At 44.3% G+C, this 27,420-nt stretch overlaps 1 protein-coding gene and 1 long non-coding RNA gene across 3 annotated transcripts in view; one reads left to right on the top strand and one right to left on the bottom strand.

The window, feature by feature from the left end:
* The window catches only part of PTDSS1 (phosphatidylserine synthase 1), a 64,516-nt gene that overhangs the window by 24,198 nt on the left and 12,898 nt on the right, over nt 1-27,420 (bottom strand). For both annotated transcript variants that reach the window (XM_019468080.2, XM_053896602.1), the window contains exons 3-7: nt 17,251-17,295; nt 13,913-14,037; nt 9,685-9,843; nt 6,064-6,215; nt 1,829-1,970 (exon numbers count right to left, since the gene is read on the bottom strand). In XM_019468080.2, the coding sequence (XP_019323625.1) occupies nt 1,829-1,970; nt 6,064-6,215; nt 9,685-9,843; nt 13,913-14,037; nt 17,251-17,295 (623 nt within the window). The remainder of the gene's footprint in view (nt 1-1,828; nt 1,971-6,063; nt 6,216-9,684; nt 9,844-13,912; nt 14,038-17,250; nt 17,296-27,420) is intronic.
* LOC109278056 (uncharacterized) lies at nt 18,547-22,690 on the top strand. The gene is made up of 2 exons (XR_002085485.2): nt 18,547-18,773; nt 22,453-22,690. It is a non-coding gene; the product is annotated as an uncharacterized LOC109278056 (long non-coding RNA).

Raw genomic sequence — 27,420 nt, 5'->3', positions numbered from 1 at the left:
AATAATTAGTATGTTTAAAGCATTTTCAGAAAATTTATGGGGTCCTCCAAGTTGCTACTGGAACGGCTGTATTTAAATTAAGTAACAGCCAGTACAATATGGGCACCAACCAGCTGGGGGATCACGGGTGCTGGCGTAGGGAAGGGGTATATGGTGGAATCAGCTATTTGTCAGGTTTCCTGGTGCGTGGCTCTCATTTGGGTCACCCGTGTGATCTGCTGGGATAGTTGGGAGACAGATGTTCTGAGAACAGCAGAAATCATGAAAACAAATATACACCATGGAACACCTCTGCAGCCTTACAGAAATCAGGCCAGATCTAAAAGAAGTCTCACTGTAGGAAAGTGAGCTCTTTGATAACCAAAAGAAGCTTGAGATACGTCAACGAGAAATGACTGGGAACCTATCTAGCACATGCCTTGACCAAAGGCAGCTCTTAAAAGTGGGTGCGAAGGGTCAGTTCAAGTTTCACCTATGGCCAGTGGTACTTTCCCTGAGGTTAGCATCCTGGTGCAGCTCATCACACGAAGAACCCGTGGCAGCACAAGAGAGACCAGGCAGGACGTGGTCTGTGCTGAGCCCATCTCCTGCATTTCCCCTCCAGATTCAGCAAGGAGCAGAGATTAGGAAAGGAGAACACACGGACCAGCAGGTTCATTTCAGTGACGTGAGACATGTGTCTTTTCCCACAGCATTGATTTCAAGGATATAAAATTTAAAAAATGGTCCACTAATTAATGCCACACATGGAAAGCTGGTCCCAGCTCAGTGAGTGTGAGAAGGGTGCTCCGTGTAATGCTGCCATTCTAGGAGCACACCCGGTCTCTCCTGGACCAATCCAACCTCCTCCTCAGTTCGCATACTAATGGAACACCTACACCTTCCCAGACATCGCTCTGATAAGGAAAAACTTAGTCCCTACCCATTTAAACTCCCATTTTCATCAGACTGACTTCCCCAAACCATGGTGACTACTTATTCACATCCACTTCTGAATCCGTGAACTCCACCTGCTGAGATGAGCAATATTATTCTCCACATGTGGACAAGGATAATTGTCTTAAAGGTGACTCACGCTCATTTTTTATGTTGGGAGCATTCCGTGCCTGTGTTCAAAATATAATTTCTCATGATTCTGAAACACCCGTCAAGCAAAAGCTGGTCTCCCAAAGTTGTAAAATGATTAACTTGGGCACAGGAGGATCAACACAAAAGGCTATCTCTAGAAAACAGAGATGTTTAGTAATCCTCTTCCAAGGCCCGTGGCTGCCTGAATCACGTAGTGGGCTGCTTGGAAGGAGACCTTCTCTCCACTGACAACACCTTCTTGGAGGACCCAGGGCCCCACACATAGTAGAGCCTTCTTTACTAAGCTCTCTACAAATTACCTGAGGTGGTAACAGCTGAGGCCCAATTTTAAAAAGTAAACGTTAAACTTAGAATATAAGAAAAACCCTTGGCATTTGTTCCTTTGGTCCTGAAAATGATCCCTCTGAAAATCTATCCGATGCCTAACAACTTGGGTGACAGATGCTGTGACCAAAAGCTTCTTTTGGGGAACTGTAAGCATTTTCTAACTTCCAACTCCAAGAAAGATATTTGAAAATGTCTTTATGATGAAGCAAGGCCTTGGGCATAATAACACTGCTCTGTTTAATTATTTTTTGTATGTAAGCTGCAGGATTTTCTATCTTCCAAACCACCCAGCTGGTAAGCAGCGTCAACTAATGTTAACTCTAAATTCCTGAATGGTTTTTATTTTGCTTTTGCTTTTCTTTTGTCCCCACCCCCACCCCCCACCCCCATTTCTGGGCATCTGAAAAAATACCTGCCAGATGATCATGAAAAGGTATATTCCAGCCACTCTCTGAAATGAAGATTTGGGGTCAAACCATCGAACGTAGGTCCAACTAGCAGGAGTAAACTGGAGCACGGCTCTTTTGATTTTACCAGTGGTGGTGTGGATGTCTCTGTAAGAAGAGAATGGCTCCAGTGAAAATCCAAAGAGATAAGGAAGGGGAAGAAGAAAAACAAACCAAAAAAACTGCACTGACAATTTTACAACAAATGCTCAAGACAAAAAGATTCCTTTCTGGGTGAACCATCTCCCCAACAATGATCTCTCTATTTATATGAAGTGCGGAGAGCTGTATCCTCGATAGGAAATTTCAGTGATGACAGGCACAGGGCAGGGGTCAGGTCACTAAAGAGCCAGGAGAGGCCTTAACTTGTGAACAGGTGACAAAAGAAGCTGAGGCATAATAACAGCCCCCTGGAACCAGGCCAGTGAGAATGAGGACGCCCACAAGGACATGATCCCACCCACTCTGTATTTCCCAAGGCAGGGCATTTTTTTTTTTGTTTTGTTTTTTTAACGTTTATTTATTTTTTGAGAGAGAGAGAGAGAGAGAGAGAGAGAGACAGAGTACAAACAGGAGAGGAGCAGAAGGAGAGGGAGACACAGAGGGAGGCTCCGGCTCTGAGCTATCAGCACAGAGACCAACACAGGGCTTGAACCCATGAACTGTGAGCTGAAGTCGGATGCTTTACAGACTGAGCCACCCAGGGACCCTCCCAAGCCAGGGCATTTTAGTTAAACAGAGAGGTCACCCACACCATTTCTTCGTCCTATTTCTTCCTAAGATAAATGAACAGTTTGGGATGACAAACAGCAATTTCTAAGCCTCCTTCATTTTAATCCCACAAAATCACTCAGTTAAAAACTTCACACTCCCATGACAGGAACGAAGATTCCTACGTGTTACACGTGAGAACAGTCAGGCTCAGGGCACCTGCCAGAGGAAAGCTCCCGTCATGAGCACCACAGTTGGCTGTGTATTCTAGCTTCTCCTGCTAGACCAGGAGCCGAAATCCAAGGTAAATAGCATTTAGTAACTGGTAAGGATTCTTTATTTCGACAAAGATTTTTATCAAGTGCCTTTAGGTCTTGGACATTGTGCTAAGTGCTGAAGGCACAAGAGCGAACAAGTCAGGTCTTTTATTTTTGCGGCAGAGGAGGATCCACTCGCCTACCCATCAACAGGCACGTACTGAGAAAATCTTGCAGCAAAAAGACATGAGGCACAAGAGCAACAAAAAATAGAGATTCTCCAAAAATAAACAAGAACTATGAAGGACCTGTATTTAAAAGAAAACAATAGCAAACCATATGGTAAGAGGTAGAGGAATATGGGAATAAATAGGAGGACAGAGCGTGATCAAGTATTGGAATACTTACTACAGATCTCCGTTACCTTGTGATGGGTTTCGCCCGGACAAGCCCATCATAAATTGGAAATATCATAAGATGAAAATGTATTTAATACACCTAACCTACCAAACACTATAGCTTAGTGTAGCCCACCTTACGCTTGTTCTGAACACTTACCTTTGTCTACAGGTGGGCAAAATCCTCTAACACACAGCCTATTTTATAATAGAGTGTTGACTACCTCATGTAATTTGTGGAATACAGTACTGAAAGTGAAAAACAGTGGGTGTCTGGGTGCAGAATGGCTGTGAGTGCATCAGTGGTTGACCCTCACCATCGCCTGGCTGACTGGGAGCCGCGGCTGTCCCCTGCCCAGCATCACAAGAGAGGATCCTACCCTACACACGTCACCAGCCCAAGAAAAGATCCAAATTCAAGACCCAAAGTATGATTTCTGATGAATGTGTACCACTTTCATACCATTGTAAAGTCAAAAAATCATTAAGTCAAACCACTGTAAGTCAGAATTGTCTGTACAGCCAACAGGTTAATTCAGCTTTATATTCATTTGTATATTTGACGTCACTTAAAAGAAAAAAGCACCAATGGGATTTCTGCTTTTTAGTTGGGCTTGTGTGTTGGGAACCTGACAAAACAACTCTCAAGTTGAGTCTAAAGCATAAATGTATGAAAATAGGGAAGCATTATGGCAGTGTGTAAAGAGCCAGACAACCAGAGATAAATTCACACTCAGCAGCTTGCTAGCTGTGTGTCCTTAGGCAAGTACTGAACCTAGTTCTTACTGTCACCATCCCTAGAATGAAGAGAAAAGGAGTGTCAACCCCTAGGACTGATGTAAGGCTCAAATGAGATACTGCTTATAAAGTTGACTTACAGCAACATCTAGCACAGCTCCAGTTTTTGTTCCATTATCTACTGTCTTAAATATATTAAAAGTGTGCTTTCAAGTCAGCACCCAGAGAAAGGATGATTTAAAGAGGAATAGGGAACATGGCTTAATCAATTGCAAGAAACATTTTGAAATCTCTCCCTCATACCATCTAGCACATTAAATGTGAGATAGACTAAATAAGTTACTCATAATAAAAGACCAAACCATTGAAGAACCGGAAGAAAATACAGGTTAACATTTACCTACACAAAAAGATGAAAAGCTTTTAAAGTTTAAATGGAGTATCTACCATAAAGAAAATTACAAGTGGATGACAAAACAGAAAATAAAGTCACATTTATGACAAAGTGTTAATGTCCTTTACCTATAAAAAGCACTAATAAGAAGAGGGAAAATATAATAGAAACGGACTAGAAATTCAGTATCACATAATTATATGTGATAACATTAAAAAAGGCTTAAAAGTAAAATTCAAAGAAATAGTGAAATAGACACATATATACATTAGTGAATGAGGGTGAGAATATAAATTAGAGTACTACACTTTTAGGAATTTATTTATAGGGGCACCCTGGTGGTTCAGTGGGTTAAACATCCAACTCTTGATTTCAGCTCCGGTCTCAGGTCATGATCTGATGGTTTGTGAGATTGAGCCTCAGCTCTGCGCTGAGACATTTTCTTTGTGACTTATACTCATTTTCCCTTATTTGTTTTTTTAAAATTTTTTAATGTTTACTTATTTTTGAGGGGGGGGGGGGAGGAGGGAGAGCATGAGACGGGGTGGGCAGAGAGAGAGGGAGACAGAATCCGAAGCAGGCTCCAGGCTCTGAGCTGTCAGCACAGAGCCCAACATGGGGCTCTAACTCACCAACTGTTGACATCATGACCTGAGCTTAAGTTAGATGCTTAACCAACTGAGCCACCCAAGTGCCCCTCATTTAACAAAAAAAAAGTTATTTATAGAGAAAAAAAAGATCTACAAAGATACATGTTCAAGAATGTTCACTCTAGCTTCCTTCATAAAACTGAAAACTCTGAAACACATCTAAATGACCACAAAAGGGAGTTGGTTAAATACCTCATGATTTATCCATATGTTGGGATATAAAGAAGCCCTTTGAAATCATGTTTTAGAATATTTAATGATGTGGGAAAATGTTCATATTTTGTTTGATAAATAAATGAAGGTGTAAACACAATAAAGACAGCTACTTTCATAATCCCACTGCTGTTCTTTTCCTCCTTTTCAATGGCACAGTTCCTGTGACAGTCAAATTGAGGAGAGCTCAGGGAGGCAGGACAAGGAATGACAGAAGTGGGTGCTGTCCCCCCTGGAGGCACAGAGGAGGGACGCGCAACTTGCATCAGAAAGTCAGAGACAGCTACCTGAAGAGGTGTCAAGGTAGTCGAGGTAGGAAAGGAGAGGACCTGTCAGCCTGGCACACGGGGACATGGGTCAAACCCAGGTATAGAGGAGCATATGCTCAGAACCTTGGGAGCCCCAGGGGGCATGGAGGGAATGACTGGACCTGCCCAGCCCACAATGTGCACTTTGTCCCAAAGACCAGGAGGAGCCATCACAGGGGAATGACATGATGAATCTGACATGCTTAAAAAGATCCCTCAAGCAGTGGGGTGAGATGGTTTGCAGGGGGTAACCAGGGAACAGGGGACTAACTAATCCAGTGAGGGCAGTATAAATGCAGGCTGAGGCAGGAGAATGAAAACAAAATGGATGTGAGAGAAATGAAATCATAAATGGTTTAGCATCATCTGGGTGAATGCCTGCAACACGGTCTATAATCATTCATGCGTTTCAACTACTAATGTGTCATTTACTTCTTATCGTCAAAGACCATACTGAAGGTGCTTGCTACTAAAGCAGCTCAGTCCTCGTTGTGCGAGGCTGTGACTAATGTCCAGAGGGGAGGCGACTCACTTGAAGCTGGCCCAGTGGTAGGTCCTCATCTCTAAAAAGCGGCAAACGACCATGCCCAACCAGATGCCACCGCCGTTGCACAGCAGGATGTCCAGGATGACTTGGTCCCACCAGCACTCAGCGAAATTGGGCAGAAGGTGCATGAAGAAGAGCTGAGACACACGAGACCACGGTTTTAAAAACAAAACTGCAGAAAGATATACTTCCTTTTAATACATTCTTTTAGGAGAAGTCGTTGACGTTACGGGTTTTCCCAATGTATGAAACACATAAATCAAAACAAGGCCTGTAATCGGGTTTGTTTTTTATGCTGTGGGTAAGTTTACACATTTTATGAATCCAAACAGCTCTTTTCCTGACATACGGCTTTAAAGACAAGGTAACCCCTCCTGAAAAATACTGCTGATGAATTACCTTGGCTAACGACAGCGAGACAAGGATCTAAGAAAGGAAAGGGAGAAAAGTCTTCATACCTGCCAACAGATCACTGGCATAGTCCTCAAAATTAGCAGCTTGAGAGTTCAAGCTGTGTGTTTTAGAACTATCCCACAGATATCTAGGTAAAACAGCAAGGAAGCTGCAAAGGAGAAAGGTTAGGTTTTGATGACATGAGGTGGGAAACGGATAGCTTAACAGGAAACCCTATGACAACTGGTTCACAATCGTCATCTTATTAAGTGCTTATGATGTGCAAGGGGTGAGGCAAAATAAAGTCACGGTTCTCGATCCCAAGGGCAGGACGGAGTCAGATGTTTATGCAGAACCACAAAATAAGGTAGGCTGTGGCAAATGTTACCACGGCGACATAAATGGAGCACGGTGAGGACAAAAGAGAGATTCATTCTGACAGACGGCAACTGGGGCAAGACCTATTGGGACAGAGGTCGTTAAGGACAGGGATGACTGGTTTCAAGACGGAGATGAAGACTGAGGGCATTCCAGAAACAGCAGGATCAAGGGTGGAATAAAAATCTCATGGAAATCCTTTCGTCCAAAACAAACAGCCTATCAGCTGTGTCCAGAGCAGCACATGTTGCTGTGTGAAGGCCCATTTCTAGAAGGTCTGAAATGACAAAGACGGTACCTGGAAATCCTTTGGAAGGAGGCAACCCCATAATCACAAACCTGTGAAGTAACACAATAAATACTACAAAATAAAACTGTTCACAAAAGCATTTTGTAGACTGTAAGACAAGGCACATATATGGAGTTGGCCTTCTTAATGTGCCTGCTGCCAAGAAGACCCAGCACAGCTACTGCATGTGAAGGCTTGCAGTTGCGTTCCTCCCTCAGGTGAGCCAGGCGCGACCCGACCCCTGAAGTGTATTCTCTGGTCCCCAGCCGTGAGATGCGGCATTAACTGTGGTGTGCACAAGGGGAAGAGAGAAACTTCAACAGAAGTTGATAACACATATTTGCTGAAACAAGACTATACAGGGAGGTGGGGTGTGGAGGACATGAAGAGCTTTCCTGGAAAGGACCAGATTCTGGGGGTGAGATGGGCCGTCCAGATGAATGCCTGGAACTCACAGAGGGGAACGTGGTAGGGCAGCAAGAACATGGGCTGCACATCTTAGCAGGAGCACATCTGGAACCCAATCCTGGCTCACCTAACGAAGCAAGGTGCTGGGCTCCGGTTCCCTCATCTGTCCAGAACTGAGCAGGAGGAACTGGAGAGGGCTGGACTCATTCACTCATGAGCAATTTGGGGAGAACCTACCACTTGTGGGGCAGAGTATCTGGGACTATGCAGATATGGGCCCTGCCCTCTTGAGGCTGAACACTTAGCAGAAAAGAGACACTATAAGTACCTATAATATGATGGGCATTTCAAAGGAGAAGGCCCAGGTACTCTCTTTCCAGGTGTACAAACATGGAGCACAGCGGGAGCAGGGAGAAAAGGGACTAGCCTGCTGGTGGGCTCTGGGATAGAAAAGACACGGGCTCTTTGACAAGAAGAAAGCAAAGATGGCTGGAGCAAGATGGCAGGGTGGAGAGGGTCTCAAGCAGGTGGGCTGGGGCCAGTTAACATCACGCCTCAAAGGCTGGCCTAGAAGTTTGGATTTTGTCTTAAAAGCAATGGACAAAACTATAGTTTTAAGCTGGGGAAGGACGCAACTGGATTGAGGTGTGAAAAAGATCACTTTGGCAAAAGACAGTGAAGGGAGGAAGCGAGTAGTTCACACAAGAGAGGACAGGAGGTTAGATGTGAGCAGAGCAGGGTTGTGAAAGACTTAGATGGAGCAGAGGTGCTTGCAAGAGTCTAGAGGACACAGAGGAACAGAGAAGGAAGGCCCAGAGGCCATCTGTAGTATGAGGGGAGAGAAGCAGGCAGGCTGAGAAAAGCCCAGGGCCTTGCACAGGGTCACACGGCAGTACGGTCAGGAAGATGCCTGGAACTCGGAGGAATGTGGCATGAGAGCAGGAACGTGGGCTGTGCACCTGGAGTCCAGCACATGTGGAATCCTACTGGCTCACCTCAGGAGGCAAGACTCTAGGCTCTGGTCCCTTCATCTGTCCACCGGGAATATGTTTATGGTGAGGATTTAGGAGACAATACATGTACAGTGTTGGGTACCGCTGTGGCTTGAATCGTGTCCCCTCAAAATCCTCCTGCCGAACCCCTAACATCCAGTTCCTCATGACAAGAACTTATTTGGAAAGAGAGTTGTTGCAGATGTAATTAGTAAAGATGAGGTCATCCTGGAATAGGGTGGGCCTCTAATCCAGTGTGACTGGTGTCCTTATAAAAAGAACACCACATGAATGCACACGAGGAGAACCCGGCTCGAAGACGAAGGCAGAAATTGGGGTGATGCATCTATAAGCCAAGAAACACCAATGATGGCCAGCAACCCATAAGAAGCTAAGAGACGCCTATGCCAGATTCTCCCTCGCAGCCCTCAAAGGGCACCAATCAACATCTTGAACTCAGACTTCTGGCCTCCTGGGCTGTGAGAGGCACATTAACGGAAGCTAGATCTGGCTGGCGTGGTTCCCTAAGTTGGGGTCAAGACAATAGTTGGCATCAAGAAATATACTGCACACATGGCCAAATTTTGTTCCCTGGGACTGAGGAAGAATGATATCATAACTGAACAATAAATAAGTTCCCCCAAAATCATTTTCCTAATAGTTTTAAAAGACTATATCTCTTTCATTCATGAAATGAGACAAACTTGACTCCTGAGACATCAGAGCTATATCAGGAATCCATTTTTCACCTACAAAATATCCTGGGTGCCCTTGTAATTCATAAACACAATTCTATTTGTCCCAAACCAGAAACTAGCTAGTGGGTAACCCACCTATCTACCCCTAAGCAGATGTCCTCATTACTATGTACCTGTCTCAGTCTCACTGAGGATTTTATTATCATTCTTTTTTTGCTTCATTTCATTGGTTTCTCCTTAAGACTTGTGAGACAAGAGACACATTTTAAGTTAATAAGGAATCACACCCCACCCCCAACTGCCACAAAGGCATCAAATATTTGTAGGGGATGGTTTAAACATAGTTTGTACCACAGGGGCTGGAGAATGGATTAACTGACTGTTAATGGACAGACAACCTTCCTCCTACATGTAAACTATCTGATCGCTGCCCATGGCCCCTTCTTACCTCAGTTAGCTCCCAGGTAATACTGATTGTCCAGCAGAGGCCATAACTACGGATCAACAAGGCTTTCATAGCCCAGCCCCAGAAATGTCCAAATGCAAATATATCAAAATGGCTGATAATCCTCTCCCAGGTGATAACATGGCAGTTCACAGCATACTCCTATTCAAAGTAAACAGGGAAATAATTAATGGATATTCTCAAAATCAACTTACTTCTAGGATGCTGACAACAAATGAAAAGAACTGATACGACCTTGATATGACAACTGACACCTGTCCTGCCCACCTGCCCCCGAAAGTTTTAATAATTGAAGATCCTTTAGGAAAAACAGACAAATATTAAAGTTGGTGACTCAGAATTGCTTTGCTCTGAATTGCAAAAGTTTGATTAAAATAGGAAGCAGGACGCCTGGGTGGCTCAGTTGGTTAAGCATCCCACTTTGGCTCAGGTCATGATCTCGCGGTTTGTGAGTTCGATCCAGCCCCACATCGGGCTCTGTGCTGACAGCTAGGAGCCTGGAGCCTGCTTCAGACTCTATGTCTCCCTCTCTCTCTCTCTGCCCCTCCCCCACCCGCGCTCTGTCTCTCTCTCTCTCTCTCAAAAATAAACATTAAAACAAATTTTTTTAAATGGGAAGCAAAATAATTTTACACAAGTTGAGCATGTCTTAAAGAAGTGGAATCACACAGCTCAGGTCACCTGACCACAGGACAACTATGTTAAAGCCAGCGATAAAAACATAAATAGAATCTCAATTAACAAAAAAATAAGAATCCCTATAGGTTTGGAAATTTGAAAACACATCTAAATATCATGGTGTAAAAAAGGAATCACAACAGAAATGTAAACTATATTCAGTATTAATGGTAATGAAAACACTATGTGTCAGAACGATGGGATGAAGGTAAGTAGAATTTACAGAAGATCCAAAGCCTGAAAAATTTGTTAGCAGAGAGGAAAAGCTGAAGCATCCAATTTCAGAAATTAGAAGGAAACGGAATCAACCTCCCATCCCAAAGTTAACCTTTTCAGATGCTACATAATTTAAGTATTTAAAAATTACAAAGCTTTGGAGACTTTTGGTTTTGTTTCTACTATCTTTTTGTTTTTATTAGGACATATGAGTTTGCCTTTTTTTAAATTTATTTATTTACTTTTGAGAGAGGCAGAGCATGAGTGGGAGAAGGGCAGAGAGAGAGGGAGACACGGAATCCAAAACAGGCTCCAGGCTCCAAGCTGTCAGCACAGAGCCCAACATGGGGCTCAAACTCCCTAACAGTGAGATCATGACCTGAGCTGAAGCTGGGCACTTAACCAACTGAGCCACCCAGGTGCCCCTAACTGGCACATTTTAAAGATATTTTAAGTCAACATCCTTCTGTTTCTGTATATATTAGTAAAGTAGTTATCATATGACAATATAAGATTTCTCAGGAATTTCTACATTTGAATTCTTCCTTCCCAAAAGTAATCTGATAGGATGAAATAAGATTCAGAAAATAGCCACCTATTAACAGCCAGCTGAAGAAATTCCTGGAACAAGGTATTAATATTTTCAAATTCTAGAAATGATGCCTCCTAAGGGAGCAAAAGAGCAATTTGATTCTCCTCTATCTCTTCCAAACCCCACCACATCAGATTTCTCAAGCCTTTCTCAGACCTATTCAGTGCCATTTCAATTTGCAAAGCTGATTTTTTAAAAAAAACTGCATTTTGGGGCACCTGGGTGGCTCAGTCGGTTAAGTGTCTGACTCTTGGTTTCAGCTCAGGTCATGATCTCACGGTTTCAGGAGTTTGAGCGCCAACTTGGGCTCTCTGCTGTCAGTGCAGAGCCTGCTTTGAATCCTCTCTCTGCCCCTCTCCCCGCAAAATAAGTAAACATTTTAAAATATTGCATTTTTCCAGAAACATTGTGATGTGATATTACAATGTATAAGTGGGAAATCTGGAGAAAACAGGGAAAGATTCAATAGGGAGAAGTCAAAACAAGACTTAAAAAACAACAACACCAACCAACAGCAGTAAGATGAAAATTCTCATCCTGATTCTGGAACAACATGTGCCTGTCACAGGAATCACAGACTGGCGGAGAGATATACCCTGGAGCCGGAGCAGGTCCCAGTTGGGTTAAGGAGAGCTGCAAAGCCCTGTCAGCCCCAAATTCCTCCACCACCCCTTCCTCTTATTTACCCTGGACACACTGCATAGGGTGATGTAAGAGAGGGCCAAGTTCTGTTCCCAGAAGGCTACTCTTCAAGTGACCATGGGTTAAAGATGACTTTGGAGGCCTTTTTACTCTCCGTGAGGATATTTTTGTGCTTCAACAGATGGAAAGTCACTTTGAAAATCATAAAGAGCCAAATGTAACTATTAGCATTATAGTTACTGGTTTTTTTCTTAAGATTTTTTTATTTGTAAGTAATCTCTACACCCAATGTGGGGCTTGAACTCACAACCCCAAGACCAAGAGTCCCACGCTCCACCGACTGAGCCAGCCAGGCGCCCCTAGCATTGTAATTATTAATGAGCAGATTTGCCAATGATCACATCAGGAAGATCTTGAGGTCCTGGTTGTGGGAGGGATGCTGAACATGATGCTTAAGGGCTGCCAGGGAGCCAGATGCAGCACAACCCTGGGAAGCAGGGGGAAGAAGCATTAAATAAGGACATCCCGGAGCCAGGGAGTCCAGAAAGGGGAGGTGTGTGCACACGAGTAAATGGTAGGTAAAGACAGACTGGGCCCACCTCCCAAGTGCTCGCAGGGCTGATCTTGGTGCTCCATCCTCTCCCCCGATTGCCTAACGCTTCACCAAATACCAAGTCTTATCCATTTTGCAGGTCAGTTTACTTTGTGATATAACCAATCTTGCTCAAAAACCCAAGAAAATTCTCAGGGGAAAATATCGTATCTGGAATACGTTCCTCCCAATCTCTGTTTCATGAGGCTCCAGTGAGTGTCAAAGCACTGTCATTATTATAACTACATACTTAAGGCATAGAGCAAAGGAAAAGTATAGGTTCTGAAGTCAGAGAGATCTTACCAGCTTCTGCTTTGAATGAGATATTTATCCTGTTTAAGTTTCCATTTCCTCCTTGATAAAATGGGGATATTAATGCCTAGCATGCATGTGGGAGGCTTACCTAGATTATATGTTAAATGTCTGCCAGAATAGACAGCCCATAGTTGGTAACTGCCACCACCCTCTCCATCAGCAGAAGCTTGAAGTCACCCATGCCATTCTCTTCCATAAACTAAGAAACCCCCCAAACATACTTTTCTTCCTGAGACTTTTAAATAATTTTTGGCATTCTTACTTCTGCCTTTAGCATGTCCTTTATAAGAATTAAAGAGAAAATCTTAATATACCATTTAAGAAGGGTCTGACCTATCTCAGCTCCAATAGAATGATCACTTCTTGGACCGTTTATTAAGTCCATTTGTCTTGTTTCTTAAACAAGGACCCGCCTATAGCCCAAATGCCTGCTCTCCTTTTCTGAGCATCACTAGGTTTTTCCTTCAGTCTACAAAATGTTATGTATTATTTAAAAATAAATTAATAAAAATTTTCAAAAAAGGAATGGCCTTGGAGTATAAAATGGTCTCTTCACTAAAAGCCAAAATACAGAGTAGCTTTTGCCAAGAATAAAATTATTTTTGTGGGTTTAAAAAAAATAATGACCGAAATGGCCTAGTTCATTACAATTGGCCCCTTCATGGTGAGCAGGTGGGACGTTCATGGCATCAGGGCCAGAGTGGGGAGCAGAGTTGCTGAGGGTGACACTGATAAGAGCAGCTACCACCACCATCACTGAGGACCTGGTGTGTGCAAGGCACCATGCTGGGCCTCATAGATAGTGCTACTTTGTTGAATTCACAATAAAATCCCCAAATAAGTACTATTATTTCACTTTACAAAGAAATGATCAGGCTAGCAAGTACAATGCCCAAAATCCTACAGCTAACAAGTGACAGGGGCAGAATTTACACCCAAGGCTGTCTGACGATAACAGTCATACTCTTCCTACCATCCCCCTTTGCTCCAAGAGAAGATACCATTTCCCTAGACTGTTATCACTCGTGGAAACCACACGCCTCACCTTCCCAGAGGCCTGGCTTTTGGATATCTACACAGGAGATATGGAGAAGGAACAACTTAGAACGTGAAGTTAACTATCTCCTATACCCAACAGTCTACCAATTTCTCTGAGAGGACTGACAAGTACCTACCATGACATCTGCTTCCCTCGTGGCATACCGGAGATTTGGATCTAGCCAGTACATTAGGGATTTAACCTGATCAAAGTTCAGGAAGAGGAGGAATACCAGGAACAGGAAGTAGAGCACACTGAGTCCTAAGGGAAACAAAAATATTCTTATGTTTAGGAAAGATCTGGGGGTCAGATGCACGACACACATTAGACTCAAGTCACTTATGGCCAAAGCAGACAGTGAAATTGTTTTTTTTTTTTTTTTTTAACGTTTATTTATTTTTGAGACAGAGAGAGACAGAGCATGAATGGGGGAGGGTCAGAGAGAGAGGGAGACACAGAATCGGAAGCAGGCTCCAGGCTCCGAGCTGTCAGCACAGAGCCCGACGTGGGGCTCGAACTCACGGACTGTGAGATCATGACCTGAGCCGAAGTCGGACGCTCAACCGACTGAGCCACTCAGGCGCCCCAATGTGAAATTGTGATGTAGCGTCTGGAGATCCTCACTACAATCCAGTATTTCCTTTGATGAGTGAGTCTGATACACAGTCTTAATTCAGGCTGAGAGGCTCGGTAATATTCTCAGAAAATGATGCTCAGGTTGAGTCTTGAAGGACCAAGGACCGGCAATATTCAGGCAGAGAAAAGGCATCCAGGCAGGCCCACAGAAGGAGAACCATTCAGGGGCCAGCCTGTGGCTGGGGTGCTGGCAAACACGAGAGAGCAAGGCGGCACTGAAGTGAGGGGGCTTGGGGGCCGCGGCAAGGATTTCAGATTCTACCTTCAGTGAAACTAGGAACACATGACAGGTTTTACATGGGGGCAAGAAGTTGATCTGGGTAATGTTTTACAAGGTGGCCTCTGGCTGCTGTGTGCAGAGTGCGTGCAGGTGGGCAAGGCTGGGTGTGGACAGCCCAGCCAAGGGGCAACATCAGTAGAGACAAGTGGGGCATGCCAAGAGGTGGCCCGTGGCCACACATCCACAGTTTAGACCCCATGTGGGCCCTTCCGGGGTTCCCGTCACATCATAACTGGTACCCTAATAACCGTCCCATATTACAATAACCTGCTTTTAAAACAGCAAAAGCCTTTTAGAAAGATCTGAAAAACCCCACCACCAGTGGCTTTATCACTTCTTTCTCCTGAACCTGTTGGAACTGAAACATTTGTGTAGGACACCCAGACACGGTGATACAAACGACCTTGGATCATGTGAACTTGGCTCAGCGCTAATCTCCAATGAGCTGTTCCAGAGGAGACAGTGTCCAGGGCTGGAATGAAGTACCCTGGAACATCTACTCACCGGGTCCTCCTACAGGGCCTCTCTCAACCCTCAGGGAGTTCAGGGGACTTGAGCAGAGCGTGGCTGACCTGGTTGCACATCCCAGGGCCCCAGGGGCACACCCGTTAGGCATGTTAGTATGAGGATCTCCTCAGGTTTATCACCAGCTGTTTTTAAAATTGTTCACCTCAAATGCCCCCCACTATACCCTTTTGTAATAATCCTTTCAAAACAATTATTCTAAGACAGAAAAAAAACATCCGGGTAGAGCAGGGCTTCTTAAACTGGAATTCATGGTTGAGCTTCAAGGTCCATGAAGCCCCAGATGTAGTGTGTGTGTGTGTGTGTGTGTGTGCGCGCGCGCGCACACACACGCTGGGAAAGGGTCTATAGTCCTCATCAGATTATCAAAGGGCTCCATGATCCCAAAAAGATCTCAGGTAAGAATTATACTGCTAATTACCTATAATGGATCATTTGAAGTAGAAAAAATTCAAATGTAACCAGCCAGCTGAAAACTTATAATTTCAAACAGCAATATTAAGCTCATAAGATGTAAATATGATGCAACCAGAATAATCTATTTAAAAATGTAAATGGTGGCACCTGGGTGGCTCAGTCGGTTAAGCGTCTGACTTGGGCTCAGGCCATGATCTCACAGTTCGTGGGTTCGAGCCCCGCATCGAGCTCTGTGCTGACAGCTTAGAGCCTGGAGCCTGTTTTGGATTCTGTCTCCCTCTCTCTCTGCCCCTCCCCTGCTTGCACTGTCTGTCCGTCTCTCTCTCTCTCAAAAATAAATAAACATTTTTTAATGTAAATGGTCACTTTTCTGCAAAAAATTCTCCTAGAACTTCCCACCGCCCTTCCTATCTGCACTGTTTACTGGCCCACGAGCCCTCAGGATTCCATCCATGCCCAGCTCTGGCCTCTTACTACAGCCCTAGGGTCTGCTCTGCTCCAGCCACAGTGCCCTGGAACACACCATACTTTTTCTGGCTGGGGACCATTTCAGTAGCCTTTCCCTTGGCCGGGCTTCCCCTGACCTCAATCCTTGCATGCTAGATCCTTCTTGGCATTCAGGTTTCCACTAAGCATCCTTCCTTCAAGGCCTCCTTGCACATTCAAGTGAAACCAGCCACTGAGTCATCGTCACCTCACATGGTTTTAATTAACTTCCTAACACTTAGTGGCATCTGATATTTTTTGGTTGTTGATTTGTTTAATAGTTTGTGACAGCTGTCCTCCCTCCTTGTGACAGGAAGGGCCGCTCCTGAGGGGAGTCCCCTGTCTGTGTGGCCCTCCCCTTCAGCCTCAGGACCACAGCATCCCTGCCACACAGAATAAACACCTACTGTGGTTATGAATAACGCCCCGCTCCACACACAGACTTACTTATGATGTCTGAAAGTTCAAAGAAAAATAGGTGACCTTGAGCAAAATATCCATTTTTAGGGTCCTTTTTGTAACACTACATTTTCTGAACCTAAAATAATTTATTTGATGTCTTATTTAGGCAGGACGAAGCCAAGAGCCAACATTTGAAAGACGTGTTTTAAGTCCATTTAGGGGATCTATTTGTGGACTAGAAATCAAGTAAAAATAAGACACCCAATATTTACAGACGTTTATCACTAATCCTCATTTCAAATCAGGACTCTCTGTCTAGAAACTTCTCCCTCTCTAGGATCTTTCCCATTTTCAGTACCTCCTGGCTGCTGACAGGACAAATGGGCTCACAGCACACACTGGAGCTTGTACCAGCCAAGAGCAACGTAAAGGTGCATAAAGAAAAACAAGCCGCATCCCCTTACGTCAGACCTGTGCACAGTAAGACACGACAGCATGCGCGGGGGGGCGAGGAGATCTGAGACAGTTGACACGTATGAGAATCTGAAATTACCACCAGCACGTCTGCTTTATGGCAAGGAATTTTCATAAAAACTTATATTAAGAACACCAAAAAGTAAAAGGTCATAAAGTTCTACTGTACAGCAGTAAGTAAAACTGCTATAATGATACACAGAAAAAGGATTTTAAGTAGGATATACCTCTAAATCTACCAGTGGGTAACTCACCGAAAACCATTCGCCATAAGGCTGGATGAGGTCGAGTAAATGGACCTGTAGACGGAAAAACACTGGGTTAGAGCGAACTGGTTTTAAACAAAAACTAAAAGCAAAGTGGTCTCTACAGAGATTTAAAAAAAAAAAAAAAGGCTCTCTACTGTTAATTTTTTTTTTCCACATAAATACTTTTAGGTTGAAGTCTAGGTTGAAATGTTTTTATTCGCATTGTAGCAACTGTCACTACAACTGTTAACAGGTACCAGTCTCCACAACAGAGGTTTCTGTTTTTAAAGCTTTGTCTTTAGAACTCAGACCATAATTTCCCACGGAAACAATGTTACCACAGTGAGCAGGTTACCAGGATGCCCTGTAAGGGTTTGGAAAATACTACGGTTTCACAAGCGAAATCTCCTGCGCGCCCGTGTAGTCTGACACAGGGCAGGGGGTAGGTTCTGAAAATTAAACAGGAATAACACTGCTTTGAAAACAAGTGAGGTGGGGTTTGAAATGGAAAACAAATCCTTGGAGCACTGGGACACACTAGTGCAGTGGCTTCTGATCATGAGCCATGGTAACAAAATACTTTGGACACGGCAACCCAGTTCAGACACACAGATGCAACTTTGGCACCACGAAAACAAGTTTTACAGGATGAAACTTACTCTTACTACAAGTGGCACACCAATACTTTCTCTTCTACTTTATTCCTTCAATTAAAAAAGAAAAGAAAAGAAAAGAAAAGAAAAGAAAAGAAAAGAAAAGAAAAGAAAAGGAGAAGCAAGCAAGTTGGGCCTTGATCCACTAAACTGAGTTACCATCCACTGAAAGGTTACATAGTTCGCAAACGCTGAAAACACTGCTCTCATGGGCACCTGACCTACTTGGGGCTGCCCACCCCGTTGGAACGGCCTTCCTACAGACTCTGGGCGCACTTCCAATGTTATGAATCCCACATCTCCCAGGGAGATGCCAGAACTCGCTGCCCTGCCCTCTTCATAACTGGGGCTTAGTTTTTCAGTTGCCCCTGAGCCACACTTGATCTCAGGAGCTGGTGATACAGATGTTAAGTATGCTGAGCTCTCTCCCCAACCTGTCCCTCTGCCGGGGCTGGCATGGGCAGCAGTGGAGAGGTGACACTCATGATGGTGGCAAATCACTGCAGAGTGCACACTGGGTTTCCTCATGAGACCAGCTCTGGGTGATGTGCCAGTTTCTAGGAGCTTAGCCTGGGACCCAGCCTCCTAGCCCTCCCAGGAATCCTCCAGCCAACATCCTAGAAGTCTTTTTAATCAGCAGTCAGCTTCTGTTGCTGGCAACCTGGAATCCTGTCTGAAGGAAACATGACATTGTAATTTTTATTCTGGAACTCATCCTGAATTATCCACCTCATTTTTAAAAGATGGCTTTGAAACATATCGTAACTGCTTTCTTTTGATGGATCAAGTTCATATTAGGAAAAGCAGTGAGTTACAGGGATCCCCTACCATCCAAATCTAGTCAGTTCTGGAGCTTACACAGTGGCAGCTCAGAAGGTGAGTCAGGTTCGTGTGGGACCCTTCTTTATCCAGAAATATGATGTCTGAGTTTCAGATGGCAAGTAGTGAGGGCTCAGAGTGAGGGATGTAAATAAGATGTCTCAAAATCTGATCCATTTCTGAGTTCTTATAGCAAAGGCTCAGACAGCAAGGAACACCTGCATTCTTTTTAATTGGCCACTTTCTTCTCAGAAAGGCACAGTGAGGCACAGAAACCAGGATCCCTTTCCAGGTAACTTAACATGGCTACCCTTCTTCAAGTCACTGGAAAACTGATGGCTAAAATGGTCATCATTTAAGTAATTTTCTCTTCCAAATTCTCTTCTTCACTGCTGTTAGGTGACAGCTCAACTTGTCACCATGAATGACTTTTGTATTATGGTGGCTGTCTGCTTTGCAAGTATTACTTCATCCAAACCACTGAATTAACCTTTTAGACATAACATGGGATCCCAGCTTTCTCTACAGTTTCCTCTTGCAAGGTGAAAGTCAAAAATGGTATGATTATTTGGCTTGCAAACAGAATTCCATGCCCAATCAACACTCAAAATCATAAAAGAAGGGTTACTCTCAAGAGCATTCATAATAGTACTTTGCTGAGCACATAATGGGAAGCAGTTTGGAGGGTAAGAGACCTCCCACCCCACCCCGCCATTGTCTCTCAGTTGTCCCCTCAGTTGACAACTGGCTGATGAGAGCGTACGGTCACTCCCACTTTACAGATGAGGACACTGAGGCATAGGCACTTTCCCAAGGTCACACCGCTCACAGGACTCCACTTTTGGCCTGAGAGCACTTCTGTGCTTTCTGATCAGCTCTGTCAGGCTGGGCCAGCTGAAGAGGACAGAGTGGGGGTGGTGAGTTGGGGGCATTGAAGGTTTGAAGCAGGACTGTCTCAAGGCCAGGAGAGTGAGGGGAGAGAAGCAAGCTAGTGAGTGCTGTTTGGAGGTGCTGCTACGTGGAACTGATAAGCAAGGTCAGGAAACACAAGGTCAGGAAGGACAAAGGACAGGATGGGGAACTGATGTAAGTTCCCTCATAAGTCCATCCAAGGTCATCTTCAGCCCATGATCACTTGAAGAGTAGTCTTCTGAAAACAGAACTTGGCCCTCTCTTACCTCACCCTATGCAGTGTGTCCAGGGTAAATAAGAGGAGGGGTGGTGGAGGAATTTGGGGTTGACGGGGCTTTGCAGCTCTCCTTAACCCAACCGGGACCTGCTCTGGCTCCAGGGTATTTCTCTCCACCAGTCTGTGATTCCTGTGACAGGCACATGTTGTTCCAGAATCAGGATGAGAATTTTCATCTTACTGCAGTTGGTTGGTGTTGTTTTTTTTTTTTTTTAAGTCTTGTCTTGACTCCTCCCTATTGAATCTTTCCCCATTTTCTCCAGATTTTCCACTTACACATTGTAATATCACATCACAATATTTCCGGGAAAAAATACTAATTTTTAAAATGCCCTTTCAGTTTTGCAAATCGAAATGCACTGAAGGGATCTGAGAAAGGCTTAAGAAACCTGGTGTGGTAGATTTCAGAAAAGATGTTGCTCTGCCCTGAACCAAGTAGGTGGGGAGTAGTGGTATCTTTTGCCTCCAAAAGGTGAGATGTGGCCCTGGAAAGTAAGGTGACACCTTCAGCAACTAACTGCAAAACCAAATCCAGGCTTTATTTCAATGATCAAATCTGCCCACTTCTTTCTGAGAAGACACTCTCAATATTTTGATGTCATATTTTAAGAAATACACTAGGAGCATTACCAAGATTACCAACTTTATCATCAAGGATGTTAATATTGCTGAAAACATTATTTTGCTTTTTTAAAAATGGAGGATGAGGCTGGTGTCTTTCTATATTTTATTATAAACCCTGACACTTATGCTCACCAGATTACTCACATTTGGCTAATCCAGTCAGGTCACCTTTAAAGCCATGCTTCTCACAGTGTTCATCTGCCCAGACATGTTAACACTGCCTACAGCCTTCCCGCAACATTCACTTTATCTCCATCTTCTTTCCCGACAGACTGTTTTCTCAGTGGGCATGTACAGGCAGGGTCCCCCGTGTTCCTCTGCATGGTCAAGAAGTTAGGGGCGCTCCATATCCTGGTGTGTGTATCTATCTATACTTCATTTCGGATTTGACAAAAGCTGCCTGCAAGAGTTACTCTTCTTGATTATGTGGGAGAAACGGGGAAGGCTTGGCCAGGTCGCGAGGGAAAAAGAAGTGCTGTTTTGTTTTGGACTGTGTTCTTACGGGGTGCATTTAAACATGGCATGGTTTCTTCTCTTTTATCAGTCCCTCCATCTAGAACATGTGAATTTTCAATCAGATATTAGGAGTTTGATTTCAAAAGAAACAGAAATCAAATGTCTTTGTCATGAGAAGAGCTAACATTGAAAAGATCCGACCTCAGAAATTAGAAAATTAGAGGGCTGCCTGGGTGGCTCAGTAGGTTGAGCATCCGAATTCGGCTCAGGTCATGATCTCACGGTTCGTGAGGTCGGGCCCCACATCGGGTTCCGTGCTGACAGCTCAGAGCCTGGAGCCTGCTTCCGATTCTGTGTCTCCCTCTCTCTCTGCCCTTCAGACACGTGCTCTGTCTCTCTCTGTGTCTCAAAAATAAAGAAAACTAATAAAAAAATTAAAAAAAAAAGAAATTAGAAATCAGAAAATCACACACACGAGAAAAAAAAAAAAGAAAAGAAAAGAAGATCACAGTTTGACTTGCCAGCAGCCTGTTAGTCCCAGGGAAAAACTAGGTTTAAGGGACCGAACCTCAGGGAAGAATAATTCCTTTAATCAAATTCAGGAGCTGCCTCTCCAAAATCTGTACATCTGTGTCCTTGGGCCTCTTCAACCACATCTTCTCTTCATTACCACTGTTTTTCAGCTTTAATGAGGTATAACTGACAATGAGTATTACTTGAAAAGTTTAAATCCCTCTAAGAAAAACCTAGAAAAGGTGAATAAAATTATCTTTAAGCAAATTTCAAACCTAAGCATTTTTTAAAGCAGAAGTAGTGGAGCAGGGAACAGAATGGTGGGAGGAGGGTGGGGGGGGAGAAAACTAGGCTTTTGTTTTAAATTTAGGGGACAGGGAGCCTTCTGGATCCCCTTCAAACCTCAAGGAGATGTGGTTAACACCATCTGAGCTCAGAGAAGTCGAATGAGGCCAAAGGACAGACAAAAGGATAAACTCAGGAAAATCAAGACATACTAGTATTTCACTCTTCTCAAAATACCTTAAAGAAGTGCTGAATGGCATTCCTCTTGCAGACAAGGAATGGGGAAGACAGGGCTGATTCTGTGAGCTTTCTTCCCAGCAGACTCATGACTTAATCCCACATTTACCTACTGAGAGGCCCCTGTGGGCCAGGAGCTGTGGGTGAGGATAAGGCTTGCGCACTTTGGGTAGGGTGGCGGTGGGGGTGCAAGGGGGAGAAACGGTTCAAGGAAGCCCTCAGACACTGGAAAAGTACCCCTGAAGGTCACCTGTTGAAAGAAACCTCACAGCCAAACAGGTTTCTAGATTTCACTGCACTGACAGAGTGATACAGTTATAATCACGCTCTAATGATACAGGGGTGGAGTTAAAAGCTCACTTCTACCTGAGTGTCAGTTGCTATAATGAGATGAAAGCAGCATTTAAGAAACTTTTTTTTTTTTTTTTGAAGGGAACTGAAAGAGAACAAGAGAGAAGATGGCAGGAAAGCAGCAGCATGAAGTCAATATCAGATCCTCCTTCCCTGGCCTCGCCTCAGGGTCTTTCCCTCCACATCTGTTCCCAGGCCTGAAGGAAGGAACTCGAGAACCCACCCCAGCCACTCACCCTGTTTGACGCCAAGTGAAATTCTGTTTTGAGTGTCCACGCCTCTCCCAGATAACTCAGTGGTAAAGTCTAAGCCGATGGAAGTAATCCTGTTTCCCTTTTATTCTTTTGGTCACTGAAGACCTATCAGTGCCTACTCCTTTGGACAATACGAATTCCTGTCCTGAGGTCTGCTTGGGGAAGAGGCACAGGGCTCAATTCTAGTCAAAGAGAAGTGAGGACTAGTGTGCTGGAGAGTTTCTAGAAAAGGTTTCTTTACTTTTAAAAAGATGTACAGGTGGGGCGCCTGGGTGGCTCAGTCAGTTAAGCGTCCGACTTCAGCTCAGGTCATGATCTCACGGTCCGTGAGTTCGAGCCCCGTGTCGGGCTCTGTGCTGACGGCTCAGAGCCTGTAGCCTGCTTCGGATTCTGTGTCTCCCTCTCTCTCTGACCCTCTCCTGTTCATGCTCTGTCTCTCTCTGTCTCAAAAATAAATAAACATTAAAAAAAATTAAAAAAAAAAAAAAGATCTATAGAAGAGGTGCCCTCCTCTTCTTTTGGATGTTGACCGTGACCATATGTTCAGCACTCAACAGCTATCTCAGGATCATTAGCGCAGCAGAGAGCAGCACCAACATGAAGACAGGGGAGCAGAAGAAGGCAGAGAGCCTGGGTCTTCACATGCCGCCGAGCAGCTGAATTAGTCAACCCTGGAACCACTCTATCTCACAACTTCCAGTAAACATTCTCTTTATTCTTCAAGCTATTTTGAAATGGGCTTCCTATTACTTGGTGGCCCAAAGCATCCTGTTATAGAACCCTATGGAGAAAGTCAAGGGCTTTCTTTCTTATTGAGACTCTACAAAAAGAATCACGGGGCCCCCCTTCCTGAAGGAGCTGCCTGATGCTACCACACAGGTAGTACAGATGGACTCACACAAATGAGACATATGGATAGCATCCAACTCAGGCCTGCAGTCAAACACGCAGGGCAGCCTCTGCTAGGTCAAGGATAAATGCATCTGAAGTTGCCAAAACAGAGTCATTCTGGGAATGCCATCCACTGCAGGCACTGCCCCAAAACTGCCTTTCAAGGAGAAGGCTAACGTTGGGCGCTGTTTCTCCCATTCATTTTCATTACTTAATCTAACAATTCGTGCCAAGGGGGAGGAGAACGGAAAATAAGGTGACTGGACTGGAGCAAGAGGGGGCGTGCACACTCCGCTCAGGAAGCGGTCACCCGGCATCGAGGCTCCCAGGAAGGCCTGAGGTCTAAGTGACCACATATCCTAGACCACCCTTTCCCAGTGGCCTTGTAGTTCCCCCACCATCAACACCAGCACCCCCTAAAGCCAGCCTGCACTTGTTGTTGTTGTTCAACAACAACATTCTTCAATGTGGAAAACTTCTAGTTTCACTAACCTTTGGAAAGTGTGGATAAGTGGATCTTTAGAAAACAAGGCAGACACGTGTTTGCTATGCACACAGGGCTTCAAGAGAATCCCTCTAAAAACATGCTACACTAGCGTCCTAATCCTTCTTACATAGAAGATTAAACTGCCCTTGCCCCTTTCTGTATCCATCTAAAACCTTCTCTTTTGGCATGCTCTGCCTACATGTTCTGCAGGCACACACAGACATGGAAGGGGAAGGACAAGGCAGGAAGTGATGAGAAAAAGAAAAAGAAGGAAGGTTCCGATTGATCTGCTAACTCCGGCTGGTCACAGATGACATCTGGGCAACACAGGAACGTGGACACCACCACCAACCAACTTCCGCAGGATCCAAAGCCACTGCGTACAGACCAACTAAGACCCTAAGACCGACTAAGTACAGACCAATTAATACCTTAAGACCCTTTTACCTGGGCAAAAGAAAAGCTAGACACTAACAGAGAGGAACAGAAGAAAAAGAAGACAAAACCACATAGGAAGACAGAGATAAAAACACATGCCAGTGGATCTAATAGGGAGAAATGACAAGGACAACAGAGACTAAAGGAAAACACAGGAGCCAGGGCCCTACCAGCAAGCTGACATCAAATGTCTGGGTGACCTTTCATGGATGAACACGTTTCAGCTTTCACAGCTGTAAACTGAGCAGGCTGAATGAGATGAGCCTTATGGGTCCTCCCCACAAAGTCCACAAGCCAGGATAAGAAAAGCATAAAACAAACTTCACTTTTATCTTCCCAGAAGGAAAACAATAGCACAGTCCCACAATGAGACTGAGTAGGTGGACTCTGAAGATTAGAGGACTTCATTAGGAACAGAAGAAAAAAAGAGCAGAAATCATATAAAACGTTCCTTGCAATAGACTTAATCCCCCAGTCCTCAGGGCCTTTGGTACCTGAAGAAAACCATCTGCTAATGAAGCCCCAAATTCAGCTCTTGCTGAAGCCTCATTGAAGGGATGGCTATAAAATCATGGTTATTGAGAGACTAATCTTTGAGAATCCTCAGACTTCTAAAATGACACTGGACTCAGAAAAAGTAAGTGTAAAAGAAAAAAAAAAAAAAAAAAAAAAACCAAAGGCAGAAAAGAAACCATCAAAGCCATGAAGAAGTTACTGTTGAGAACTAAGCAACAATTAGCACCCAGCCAAGAAAAGCTGAAGACTTGAAGAACAGACCTGACACCTTTGATCAGTTCTCTGAGCACCTATCATGCCTTGACTGATATTTAAAAAGTAGGACAGGGAAAGACTAGAAAAGAAAGAAATAAGAACAAAGGGTACACAGCAATAATGGTCATGGCACTGACTAATGACGTAGAAGTAAGCAGTGGGCCCTCACGGGACAGGAGAGGTAGAATGGCTAAGGGGAGGAATGGCAGTCACCCCACCTGAACTGTCACCTATATACCCTCCTTTGGGGCTCACCATCTCCCTGCTTTGGGCTGTGTTCTCATGTCACCTTTGCACGAAAAGGCCAGGTTTCAGAGCTCAAGGAGACCAACCACAGACTTAGGTGGTTCATGTATGTAAAATGCTTCATGTTGCAAGTGATCACTTAGCTATCCTACAACATAGGACCCCTGAAAGAGGGGATGGGTTGCATCATGTCCAAGCTCACCTCGAAACCAAAAATTCTGAGGTTTTGTGTGTTTGAAGAGGAAGGGAAAAGAAAGTTGGCAAATAGCCAAAACGCTGTTTGACAACGGGGACTTTTCCCAGCCAATGTCATGGACATCTTATTGTCATACTCCAATAATTGTGCATTACCAGAACTCTCAATCATCATGGAAAGGCCAAACTACGTCTGTCATATCTGCATAGGGTGTGCAGGTGTTACAGACTCTCGGCAAAATGCATTACGTTATAATCCTAACCCCTAAAGTGAAGATTTCTGTTGGACTCTTGTACTCGTGGGACTCTTGGACCCTACAGGACCAGACCATAGAGCTACTTGTCTGTGAACATTTGCTATTTTTTAAGATACAGGAGGAAGGACCTCAAAGGTAATTGGGAGATTATCTGGGCTGTCACTTCCACCACAGGCCTCAGAGTACATGGGCCACTGGGTGGGGGGGCCGGGGGCAGGGGGAAGGGAAGCTCCACCTTGGTTTCTAAAGGCAAGATAAACACCCAGCAGACCCACGGGGGCAGGCTAGACCCCTTGCTGGGCAGAGCTATGGAAGCAGACTATTATTACCCCAGTAGGTCTGGAAGGCAGAGCACTGATCCAAAAAGGATTGACTCTTCTTCTTCTTCTTCTTTTTTTTTTTTTTTTAAGAAAACTCTACTCCCAACATGGGACTAGAACTCACAACACCAAGATCAAGAGTCACACGCTCCACCAACCTGAACCAGTCAGGTGCTCCCAGGATTGATGATTCTTGAGCTTTAAAATCTCACAGAGTTTGCCTTCCTGATTTTGAACTTGCTTGGGACTTGTCACCCCTCATTCCTTCCTATTTCTCCCTTTTGGAAGAAAAGAGCTTGTCCCACTGCTATATTTTGTAAGCATGTGCTTGGTTTCACAGGTTTACAGCTGGAGGGGAATTCTGCCACAAGATGAATCTTGTGTTGTTTAAGCCATCCAGTCTAGGGCATTCTGTTATAGCAGCCTGCACTGACTGAGACAGCAGGCTTTCATATCTTGAAAGGTTTCCACTAAAAATAAAATTTAATCTAGAAGCGTGAGTGGTTGGAGAGTTAAACTCAGCTGTCAAATAACTTAGTTATCTAAAACAACTCATTCTCTTAAGAATTCAGTCATGGTTTTACTGGTTGGATTATGTTATCAGCAAAAACCACGTAGTGTTACATAAGATTAAGCAAACATACAGAACGAAACACCATTGCCACAATCTTGAAAAGACTGAAGGCCTTGCCATGTGTGATACTGTGATTTATAAGAAATATATATTTGGTCTTTGTGTCCTTTTCTGGCACAGATCTCCTAAAACCCTTGGTATCTTCTAAGTGATGAGGGTAATGAATGTTTTTTGCTGTGTTAATGAGAACTCAAAAGCACCTAAAGATGGGGCTGGTTGCCAGTAGAGCCAACCATGTGATTAGAGGGTTGGAACTTTCAGTCCACCCCCAGACCTCCAGGGAAGGTTGAGAGGCTAGAGATTGAGTTGGATCCCCAATGGCCAATGATTGGATCAATTATGCCTATGTAAATTAGGCCTCCATAAAAATCCAAAAGGATGGGGTCTGGGGAGCTTCTGGGTTGGTGAACACTTTTCTGATCCCAGAAAAGTGGCACACGGAGAGAGGGCATGGAAGCTCCTTGCCCCTTCCCCCATGTCTTATCCTATGCATCTCTTTATTTGGCTGTTGATAAATATCCTTTGTAATAAACTGGTACTGTAATCTAGCGAGTAA

This window comes from Panthera pardus, unplaced genomic scaffold, assembly GCF_024362965.1.
Source record: "Panthera pardus isolate Hobbes unplaced genomic scaffold, ASM2436296v1 HiC_scaffold_7, whole genome shotgun sequence".
NCBI lineage: Eukaryota > Metazoa > Chordata > Mammalia > Carnivora > Felidae > Panthera > Panthera pardus.
Note: the sequence above shows the minus strand (reverse complement) of the source record. Positions and strands in the feature narration are given on the sequence as shown.